Raw genomic sequence first — 12,127 nt, forward strand, 5'->3', positions numbered from 1 at the left:
ATATATATATATATATATTGTGTAGGTAAATACACCATTGTGATTCATTTCCTGTATGAACTTTAATGGCACATGTTTTTCAAACACAGGCTACAGTCTTGTGGTCTTGGAGATGTACCTGGAAATCAGTTTGTGGATGCTCTGGCCTCTTGTCACAAGATTGAAAACATCAGGTAAATTGGATTTTCAATTCTGTTTTATAGCAAGCATGTCAGCTTTGTCCTGGTATGCTGACAAAATATTAGACGTTATCACCTGTGCAGCAAAATGCAGTCATCTATACAATACCAAATTGGAGCACCAATTTCTCCCGGAAAATGAGCCCATAAGAACTTCATTGAGCCATAATCAGTACACATCAGTAAGGAAGCATAACCAAGCTTCACCAAGGTTATGGTGAAAGGGGAAAAAAAGGAAAACAAATAGGAAAAACAAAAATAAAAGGAACTTTACTAAAGCGGTGTGTAACACAGTAGAGTAATTTTAGCATAGAAGGTATTCACATGTTTTATTCCATTAATACGATAATTACTCACTTGGCCGGATAGTGCATAGAACTATACAAATTATTATTTATACATTCTTAGAACAGAAGGTATTCACTTGCCTGATTTCTATATGTGCATAAAAACCTACTGATATATAGCACAGATACAGACTAGACACGGAGACCTGCAATAATATTTATATACAGAACAACTAAAGTCTTACAGGTGTTTCAGAATCGGTTGCAGCATAAATAGCTTTATCTGGAACAGCATTTGACTGACTGTTAATAAGCTTACTATGCAGAGATCAATCATCAAAGCAGGGATAGGCCTTCCAAATCTGTGGTTATCCCGCTTGGCAGCTCAAATTGTTCAGATGACTGCCTTAAACATTGCTAAGTCTTCTATACCTTGGCTGCCTTATGAAACTAAAGCAATTATTCTAGTTCATCCAGGGTTTCTAATGAACTTCGTGGGAGCTTTTATCAAGAACGACCTACACAATCAGGCACCTATCTAGTAAAAATATAGAACCTTTAATTGGAATAAGGATCTGCAATGGATTTGTCTTGGGACCATTGTGACTGTAATTCTCACCAACTCTCCATCTATGATTGTTTCTGCGGTGCTGGTCCTCTAATAGAATGCAGTTTGGTGAGATAGTGGATGAAGGGGACAGCGTGGCTTGAGGGATTGTTGCATGATAAGCTGCAGTAAATTTTTGCCACCAGAGTTAGCAATCTACTGTGGGATGGTATCATGTCGAACACAGAAAAAAATGGCGAAAGGTGCACATGGATAGGGCACTTCTGGTATTGTTGTATACAGAATCCCAGCCCTGACTTATGCTCGTTATGCTAGTAGGGCAACTGAATGATGTAAATTGTAAATCAAGTTGCATTTTTACAATAAGTGCCTAAAATGAGCTGTTGCTCCTGCTTTGGTAAGTAGTTATGCAGGCTGGGATTTCACAATCTGTAAAAATATAATCAGGGACATCAAATAGACTACTGTACAGTACAATAATCCTAACTCACCTTCTGAATGCCTATATTTGAATGCAAAATCAAGATCCATAGGTATTGTTTTCTTGTCCTGCTTTTCCAAGCTGACAGGAGGGTTCCTGTCTATAGGGGCCAGGGGACATAGATGGTAGCCCATATTTTAAAATCTCTAAGTATGCTGCAGTAAGCTTTGCCCTAGGTTCAACCCCATCAACAGCATAATCTCATGTTTTCCTTGCTGCCCTCTGTTCATCTGCCAGAAATGAAGAGAGTACTTCTAAAAATTTAGTCCATGTGACTTACAACCCTTCCTAAAAAGCATTGTCGTATGGGGGTCAAGAGAGCCTATAGTCTGAGCCATGACTTGAAGCTAACACAGAGCTTTATTAGTAAACCTGTAGCCTTAACCTTCATGAACAAGATCCTCTTTTACTACACATAAAAAATATTTATAAAGTTCTGTAATGACCGGGTGGGTAACATAAAAGTGTGTATTGGGTAACACGTATTAGCGCAACCATAGCACTGCAAGACAATCTCAAATCAATGAACAGGTAAGTATGAAATCTTTTCTATTTCAGGGTGCTTTGTTTTTTATTTATGGGACATAGTTCTTTAAAGGAAATATGTAATTACAGAAATATCAATGCCTTTGCCTGCTTGTTTTTAGAAGTGCAATGTCCATTGTTTTCCTTACTCTGCTTCATTACATATAGTAAGGTCCTGAACTGGAACAATTATTCTGACCGGCATGTTTTTCTGAGATCAGTGAAACACAAATGATATTGATAGAGCACCAATAATTCAGCATTGGCTGCTCCCATATATCTGTACTGACAGTACTGTTTAATCAACAGGAAGCCAAATCTGTCTAAAGATTTCCCTCACCACCCATCAATTCTCTAAATTGTCATTTGGACACCCTGATGTAGTTAGTCCTTGCCCAATAATGGCCAGACTATTGTAGAATTATGTCAGAACCATGAAAACCATGCTGCCACTTCACTGTGTGTATAAAGATAACCCTTTTACTGCTATTCATTCATAGGCAGCATTATTCAATATGGAAGCAAAGGACTATAATGGTATGCAAAATATAGAAACCCAAACAACCAATCACAATTATTGTTCTAATTACAGTTTAATCAAATTATATGTGAACCCAATCACTAAAATCTCATGAAAGCTTTAATATGTTAAATTGTATCTGGGTTCAAAAAGTAAAGATTTTTGTCATATGTGAAAATAAAAAATATAAATGTTTAAAATAAGAAATGTTTTGTATAAGAAATATCACTAAAGTGGTAATAAATACTGATTGTAACCTAAATAGACTTGGATTACTTGATAAAACAACCCTAATAAATAAGTAATTTTAACTATGCACAATCTGTTGTAGGTTTCTATACTGCCAGCTCCAGATTGCTAATCACCACTTACTTAAACATTCATTTGGAGAACGCACGCTGTACATTTGTACCTAGCCTCAAGGTTTTCTCCAACACTCCATTTTTCACATAGCCACCAACTCCCAATCATTCTCAACCTCATAGGATTTGTACTAATGCCAGGCAGGAGTGCACAACAATGTTGGCTATGGCCTGGTCCCATTGGTCTACTAAAGTTCACCAATCATCAAACAATCTAGCAAACACTGCTACTGTGTTAAGTTCACTTTACTGTTTGATCTAAATACCACCCTGCACACCCTCCTTGCCTTTTCTTGATATTGTTGTAGGTGTTGCATTTTCATGAAGTCATTTTTTTGTGTTTGGATTTATTTGCAGCTTATCGGAAAACAAATTTGAGGAGCAAAGCTTTTTGAAACTTGTGGAGGGACTGCAGCATTTTACATATCTCAGGACAGTTAAGTATGTACATTGTGCTTATGTACGTTTATCATTTTGAAACCACATTCCTAATAAGGACCTCAAAATCCTTGTAGTGTGAATATTGTAGGAGAACTAAATCTACTAACTAAAGAAACCATCAAAAAGACAACTTTTTTGGTCTAGTGTCTCCTGATAGCTTACCTCTCCAGCAAGGTATAGACACTGCTGAAGAACCAATGCCTTCTTCCCATTACAGTGTTGGATGATGTTGTAACTTACTGGGTGATAATGTCATTAATACCTACCTTTTTGCGTGACAGTGTTCGGGCTTTGCAGTTAGCTGATCAGCCTTGGACATTGTCACATATCAGAGGTCACATCTCTCTTATACCCATTGGCCTTGAACCATTACCAAAATGAAGTTAGGGCTTCATGCAAGCAGAGAATGGGTGGACGGAATTGGATCAGTGGGTATACCTTGCTGGAGGTGGCCGTGAAAATGCGCAGCGGCCCACTCATAAGATTTAGCTTCCCATTGGCCGCGTCTGACATTTCCAGCATTCCCCCTAAGCTGTACTTGTCCTTGCTACTCCAAGGCATGACTTGATGGTTGGATTTTCATATTGTTATTATTATTGTTAGCCTTTGCAAAAAGGTTACCATTGAAATTTAACTCAAAAGGCTACAAATAGAGAAAGAGGCATAAGATTTTTTCGTAAATAGAATTTAAAAAAATGTTATGCTTCTTTCTCTATTATAAGCTTGGTACAGGTTGAATGTGAAGCAAAACCTCTTTGTTTCAATATGAAAAGGGTTTTTTCACTAATTTTCAATTTGGCCTTCTGTGAATTTGAGTTTGACACCCCTGTTCTAGAGTACAGTAAAGTGGGAGGGTTGGAGTAACAAAATACACTTGCATAGGGCTGACACCGCTCAATCTACCACTATTATATTTTTTTTTAACTTTTTCTGTTTTCTAGCCTAAAACTTTGTGGAGTGTCTGACAGTGTCTGCAAGTCCCTGGCAAAAGTTCTTGGATGCAGCAGGAGCATGGAGGAACTCATGTAAGTTTGTAATCTAATACATTTTGTGGAATGATGTTCGGATCGAGTGAATATTGCATTCATTTGTTTTTTATTTTGAGAATTATAAAATCAAAATGTCCTCATATATTAGCAAAAACTTTTAAATGCTTGTCCATAGTTAGGTCTAATAAGGGTTGCTAATTGAATCAAAATCATTCTGGGTAAATGTTGGATGAATCTTAGGTGTAAAATGTATAAATAGACCCCAAAATGTAAATGGGAGCCATATTTCTCTACATATAGCTCCAAAACCCAGGATAGCCACCTGGAAACTTTACATTTTGCCACATCTAAGCAACAGATGGTAACCTCTGAGCCCCAAACCCTGTCATTGTGGGCAGCAGCAGACTTATGAGGACATCCCTCTTTTTTATTTACTGCTCCCAGCTTTTTCCTTGGTACACATGTAAATACATGACTCCTGATTGGCTTCTAGCACTGTCCCTCCCTGTATCAGTGCAGGGGATTTTAAAGCCTGAAATCAAGTCATATTAAGTTATTTATACTAATCACATTTAATCTACATTTAATTGATTCCTAATAAATACAAAACTGCATTTTTTGCACTGCTTTATATGGTATGGCGATGATGAATAATGTAATATTCTTACCTTATTCCTCCCTTCCCTACAGTCCAATGTATTGGAGTGTGGACAGGCTCACAATGTCCTCCTGTGCAATGCAGAACTTCTGGTCCTGGATTGTGCAGGATCACATCAGAGAGCTGCAACCGATCAGGCAGCAAAAGGTAGAGGGTTCCAGGAACCAGTTGTATGGAGAGGATGAAATCTGCAGAAGCAAATGTAAAGATTTCATGTCCTTGTTAAGCTTTAAATGTCAGTCTTCAGGGTATATAATTATTAGTACGGTATGTATTAGTAATATATATTATTATATATTATATATATCAACTACTAATATTATTGTAAATATATGTTTGTTTAGATTATCATGGAACATAATTGGTGATGAAGGATCCTGTGCATTGGCTGGTGTGCTTAAACAAATGGGAAAACTGAAGACTTTGGAGTAAGTGTCATATGGTCAATACACAGTAGCCCAGTCTGATATACTTTTTTTTAGTTTATGTGATTTCCATAGCAAACACCCACATAATAGAAAGCACAAAAATCACTCACAGATCTAGAAAACAAAAGTCTTTTGCTATCCATCACAACTATTTGGTGCAATCTGCATTTGGTGATTTCATTGTAAGGACTTAAAACTGAGACTCCAAAGAATCGTATGATAAGACTGTTCAAAATGAGCATTGCAGTCATTAAATTATAATAAGAAGCTTTATAGGTACCACTGATACTCTATTGTGAAAGTCAGAGCCAAATCCTATATATAAAATATGCTAATTGTCTTTGTTTTAAAGCCTTGAAAAAAACCAGATCCAGGATAAAGGAGCGGACGCAATGGCACCAGCATTCGATACCTGTCCCTCTTTAAAGGTGGTACGGTAAGTGAACAAATTCGGAAGATTTTATAATCATGGAATAAGTTGAATTTAAACAGTGCCGTTCCTAAATGTCTGTGCTCTATTTGTAAAACAGGGAATAAAGCATTCCCTTGTGGGAATCCATGTGTTTCAATGGCAGTAATTGATTCCCTTGAGGGAGTGCATTCTGTTTTATTAATACATTTTCATAACAAGCTTTTTGTGTCTACTCGCACTTCTTCTTGGTTCAAGAAGTACTGACACACAAAACTGGTAAACCGTTGTTTGTTAGTACTGTTTGATTAGATTAGTTTATGGCAAACTCTGAACAACATGGTCTTATGGGATAGTACTGCAGATAAACAGATGATGTGCTGAAAACAAACATGCTAATAGGAGGATAGACAGCGTACGCAGATGGGAGAACTTATCGTTTCATGCAGTTTTCTTACAATGCAATCAATAGGCTTGGAGTGGAGAGAGAATACCACTGTCTTCCCTGCTGTACGTGGTGTCATCACAATGGCTTTGCTTTGTGATTGAGATCTGGATAGACAAAGATAGAAATCTTGGGCTGATAAACCAGAACCAGTAATGAATGTCATATACAGTATGGATTTAGCTGTTAGTTAACTATAGTTCAACTTTAAGAACCTAAATTACTCATAGGGGTTTAGCATTCATCCAGAGTTAGGAATAAATGTAATATTTGAACGTATTCTTTATTCCCCTTCTCTATTCCAACCCTAACCCCAATTCATTTTCCTATTCAAATCCCTATTTCACCCCATATTGGTACATTTACAACAGCCAGGGGTAGGGCTTAAACATATACAATATATTATGCAATACTGTATTTCTTTAAGCCATAAACACAAACACCTGAGATAAAAAAGGAATTATCTTACTAAACACATACCATTTATTAATGTCTTATTGTTTATAGTGTTACACAGTATTAACCATTATTCTACTGTTATTTATTTTCCAGTTTATGGTGCAATCCTATCTCCAGAGAGCTGCAAGAGAAACTGCAGAAACAAGATCTGAGATTAAACTTCCAATAATATTAGAATTTTCTTTTTTCAGAAATGCCATGCACTGAATTTGTTTGAAACACTTCTCAACCATGATTGGCACACTGGCAAGTCTAACATTTACCAGAGGTGTTATTGTCTAAAACGATTTATAGATATGAAATGATACCTGTAGTGTAATGTCCTACTGAATTTTCAGCTACAGAATGGCTTGAGTGGTTGGTTATGCTTCAGTTATTATTTTACTGAGCCTAACAATCTTTGACCACATTTGTAGGTAAGGTCAATGTGCTTTATTTGGCAGCATTGATTTTTTTAATCCAAGCTTAGTACCTTTTTTACTACCTTTATTTTGCACTTTATTGCTTTTTTTTTACAGTGTTTGTTTTTATTGTTGGTTGTATGATAACAATTGCACTAAAATTGTTCGGAGTTTTTGAAGAAACACTGGCAGCTACCGTATTGTGTTAAGATAATTTTACATTGGTCACATAAATTTGTTATTTTTGTATATATCTAAAGTATTAAACTGCTCCTTTTAAGATGGGCACATTTACTGTTACCCTTGGCACCTGACTGGTGGCTGGAAGAAGTAATCACATGTATTTGGAGCGTTTGTATTGTGTTACATGTATGGGAGGCCACTGACCTTAGTGCAGTGGTCACCAACCGGTGGCCCGCGAGAAAATTTTGGGGGTCCGCGGCTCTGGTTGGTGCACCCCCGAGCGGGGTCAGGAAAAGGACCCTACTGGGAGGACGCATTGGCTAGAGCCGCAGACCATGTCCCCTGTACAGTTCCCAGGCTTGGGGAGGTGGACGGGCTGTGTCCCGGGACAGAACTCGCCCACTCTCCCATCACAGGCTCAGATTTGTGATGGGAGAGTGAGTGGGGTTATGTAATCGTGACATCACTATGGGGGAGGTTTCTCCCCCTTTAGGTGACACCCGGCTCCCCACGCATGCGCGGTCAGGAGCCAGTAATTTTAGTGGTCCGCAGGAATGAAAAGGTTGGCGACCACTGCCTTAGTGCTTGACATAATGGTATAAACAAGTAAATTCACATTGTATAAAATCCCTGGGACAGAGTTTTATGAGGGTCAATCTTGAAGCTCTAAAAGGTGATGATTGTTTTTGAGGGTTTAAGGACAGCCAACACATTTCATGTCCTTTTCATCAGGGTTAATAATGGTCATAATTCACTTTAATTGTTTATAAATACGCCTAAAAAAAATAGAGCATGCAATACATCCTTTATAGCAATATAAAGAGATAACGCTCAATAGCATTGTGGATGTTTGACTGCCCTTTGTGCTGATTCAAGTACATAATGGATAAGGGAATGTACATTTTACAGTATGATTGCATTTATGATCATATTTAAATCTGCCAACAACTTTGTATTTTAAAGTCCTTCTTTACTAAATATATATATTGATTGTTTTGGTGAGGACGGCCCTTACCTGGACTTATTACAGAAATACTATTGGCCCACACCTTCTCCAGTATTATCTAAATATATGCCCATATGTGACAACATGTCAAAGCACTGTAATACGCAAGTGACTCTCCCAGAAAGAAAGTGATATTTTGTATTCCAAATAGACCAGCAAAGTAAAAGGCACCTTTAAGTTAATCACAGTCGCACAGATGGCAGTTCTTTATGAAATTGTTGGCTTATGTGATATCAAAGTGGTTTTTAACTAAAGTTTTCAATTACTGTACAGTGCAAAGCAATGTATAATACGCTACAAAAGTAGTTGTAAACATCTGTAAATAATTTTAGAACTTGTGGATGTTCTCTGTGATGTATAAATTGCATTGAAAGATGAATATAAACTCTTTTTGTGTAAAACAAATTGCACTGAATAATAAATGTATGTGTTTGGATTACTGATATTGCTCCCTGTAAAAAAAAAATAAAATGAAATTGAAGTGAAATTGGCCACATTGTTATGGTATATAGCCCTGAGATGACTACATTCTTGATGTGGGTTTGAGGCACAGTTTAATTACAATTTGTAAATGGTGTGGATACAACAATTATATAGAGTGGGCCTTCTGAAAAAAAATGTCCAGTAGCTGTAGAGCACTCATTGCACTCATTCCTATTAGGTCAAAATTGGACTTCAGTTTAAAAAAAGTTGAAGTACAGTTCTAGACTGATTTTGTTCAGTCACCCATGTGCTTTACCCACCACTGTATAGACCAATCATTCCCATTTAGGGATCTCTGGAACCCCAAGGTTCTTCCAGTGGTTGCAAGGGGGTCTTCACATAGATCTGAGGCCAACACCACTTGGATGAGCCAGCGCCTGAACCTAGTGATATTTTTAGTTGTCTATAATGGAGGTATTCTAGCCACCAATGTAAAGAGGTCATTCTTTCCACTGGTCACCAATTTAGGAGGCTCTTTTTCCACTGACCCCCAATAAGTTGGTTTTGGCATGGGTTCCCTAAGACCTTAAAATAATTGTTAACCTATATTACCTATATTCATATTACCTCTGTATCAATAAGCCTATATGAGATGGTCATATTTCTACTGATAATTGGATTGCTTGTTTGCCCCTGTCACCTGTAGGCACAACACTAATGTGCATTATGGTACAGAGGTTGTATAATGTAATAAAAAAGATACCACATTGTCACACATTTCATGTTCCAGAAGAGGCATAAAAAAAGTGGGCCATGTCATCACTTTGCCATAAATCACATTATAGAGGCGTCATGTGATAGAGCTTTATAATAAAAGAGGCAGATATCACTGATATTGTGTGCATGTTGCCGAAGAAGCAAGATGGTAACTGCTATGGATCCATTTGAACACATTCTTGCGAATAGGAATATCATTCTGGAGAGCACTGGCAGTTGCAAAGAACACACCCCACTACCCATCGTATTTTAGTAATACAGGTTGACAATCAAAAATCCGTCAACCTCCGGACCTGAGGAGTGCCAGATTTGTAGATTTTTTTTATACTAACCTCCACCCAGGCCAGTCTTCCTCCTGCAGCACCGCAGACATCTGGCACAGTTCCAGGGAGCAGGCAGCAGGGACGTCTCAACGTGTATTTAGTGTAGCAAACAAGACCTAACAGCTGTTTCTGGAGAACAGTGCCATGAAAACATCAGTGGCCAAACAGTATACTACAGTCCCTGTATTGAAAATGCGCCCTGAAATAATGCCTGAAAACTGAAAGAAATGGATTATCGATGGCCAGATTTTCGATTGTCAACCAGTAAAAGTTTTGATAACAGTTTTAAAACTCAGCATTTCATATTTGGAAACTTCCCCAGAAATACTGTGTTACTCAGTCACTTGTGATTATCTATTGAGTTCTACCTCAATAGGCAATATAGCCAATCAGGAGCTGATGACGGGAACTCATTACATCAAGGCATCCTGATGAATGATTGAATGAACACCATGACGCTGATGAGAAGGAAATTGTGCACTTGGTAAATTCTGATTGGATAAAGCACTGATTTTTCTGCGGGTTTATTAATAGGACAGTGTGGCACCCTAGTAAGTTTAAGTGATATTTTTTTTTAGCACGTCATTTTCCAAATGGTTAAAATATAAATAAAGGCAAGCCTTTTCCTAATGTGGTAGTGATGTGAAAACCTTCATTATTCATTACACCAAATGGTAAGGGGAACTCTTAGTGCCTAATGGTCATAAATTTTGACTTTCACATACAGAAAGGTTTTTCCACAAGCTGTGAATTAGTTCTATTTAGCATTATTTATTGTGGATTGATAAAAAAGGAAGGCTGCATGTGTTTCTAATGCACAAAAACTGACTATTCATAAGCATAAGTATTATTACCATAGATTTTCAATCAAGCCTATAATTATGTGCGTTGGGGGATCAATAAGGAATTTTTCCTGCTAGGGGCAAATTGAACCAGGCATTAGAAGGATTCTTTCCTTTCTGTGGCTGCCAGTTTAGAGTTCATAATTGATTGTATTTCTTGATCACAATGGTTTTTTAACCTTTATAATTATGTAAAAGACCTTTTTTCAAATTTAAAGTAGAAAACAGGAGATGCCTCAAATATCCAAAATAATAATTCGCCTATACAGCAACATATCCTTTGTTTTTGTATCAGCTATAGTGCTTTGCTTACTGGCTCTTGTCTATCAGAATGCCCAGCTCAATATTATGTCAATAGACTTTTGATTATGCCAGATCTTTAAGAATGCAAAACTCACGTAAAGCAGGTCAATTACAGGTCACTACTGTTTAAATACACCTGTCAATAAATTCTGAATGATCCCAGAAGCATCCTACATTCAAAGCCTGTTGACAGAAGCCCATACGTTAGAATGATTTGCAACTTTGGACATTATTAACACTGGACTGATCCGCCTTTAATGGAGCACAGACTAAGCTAGCCAATTAGATCAATTTTTTTTATAGCTATTAAACAAGCTGCTAATTTACTGGAACTACCCAATCTCATGTGAGGATTTTGCTGTGACTTCTTTTATGTAAAGGCTGCTGTTCTGGAGTCTCTTGTGATGAATAACATAGAAATGTCAAGATTAAAAGCTGCAATCAGCAACAACATTAACCCATGATTCAGCCATGAATTCCTAATCCATAGGAGCTGTAATTACATTCTGATCCCGACAAGAAACATATTTACAGATCTGCCTTCGTTTAACTGTAATCGCTTTAGAAATTCAGATAATCACAGGCTATGGACACAAATTACGTAAAAAGTGGACATTAAACAAAGAATGTTATTTATAAACATGTACAAATCCTCAAGTGCAGGGATTAGGAATATAACATGTGGTTTTGAAAGGGTACTGATGTTAGCTGAACGCAGGTGCACTGGAGATGGTTCCAATGCTGCATTTATTTTTGTGGCTGGACATAAACATTGGACAATTTAATTATACAAACAATATCTTCATTAAACATGGGCGCATAAACATGTGCATTCGCATTGCCTAAACATTCATGTTGATATGCGGAGCAGAAAACCCAACCTGGAGCAATGCAACTGAGCCGAAATGATGCAACCCATCAGATGAGACGGTCAGTGTCTCCCATACCTGAGGGTGCCCAGTATTCTCTCTCTCTATGTATAACGTAATTTACTAAATATTATATTTTTTTTTATATTATTGTTTTATTTTTTATACTATAAATTTTTTCTCTTTATACTATTGATTAATTTGTAGTATTCACTCCTGCCTCTATTCATTTCATGTTCTCAATTAGAT

The 12,127-nt window shown here is 37.2% G+C and overlaps 1 protein-coding gene across 3 annotated transcripts in view; it reads left to right on the plus strand.

The window, feature by feature from the left end:
- LOC140338558 (protein NLRC5-like) overlaps positions 1-8,832 on the plus strand; it is a 57,719-nt gene extending 48,887 nt beyond the window's left edge. For all 3 annotated transcript variants that reach the window (XM_072422814.1, XM_072422812.1, XM_072422813.1), the window contains 6 exons: positions 90-173; positions 3,280-3,363; positions 4,305-4,388; positions 5,355-5,438; positions 5,791-5,874; positions 6,845-8,832. In XM_072422814.1, coding sequence (XP_072278915.1) covers positions 90-173; positions 3,280-3,363; positions 4,305-4,388; positions 5,355-5,438; positions 5,791-5,874; positions 6,845-6,920 — 496 coding nt within the window. In that variant the 3' untranslated portion in view covers positions 6,921-8,832. The remainder of the gene's footprint in view (positions 1-89; positions 174-3,279; positions 3,364-4,304; positions 4,389-5,354; positions 5,439-5,790; positions 5,875-6,844) is intronic.
- The last annotated feature ends 3,295 nt before the right edge of the window (positions 8,833-12,127 follow it).

The sequence above is a fragment of the Pyxicephalus adspersus genome, chromosome 9, assembly GCF_032062135.1.
Source record: "Pyxicephalus adspersus chromosome 9, UCB_Pads_2.0, whole genome shotgun sequence".
NCBI lineage: Eukaryota > Metazoa > Chordata > Amphibia > Anura > Pyxicephalidae > Pyxicephalus > Pyxicephalus adspersus.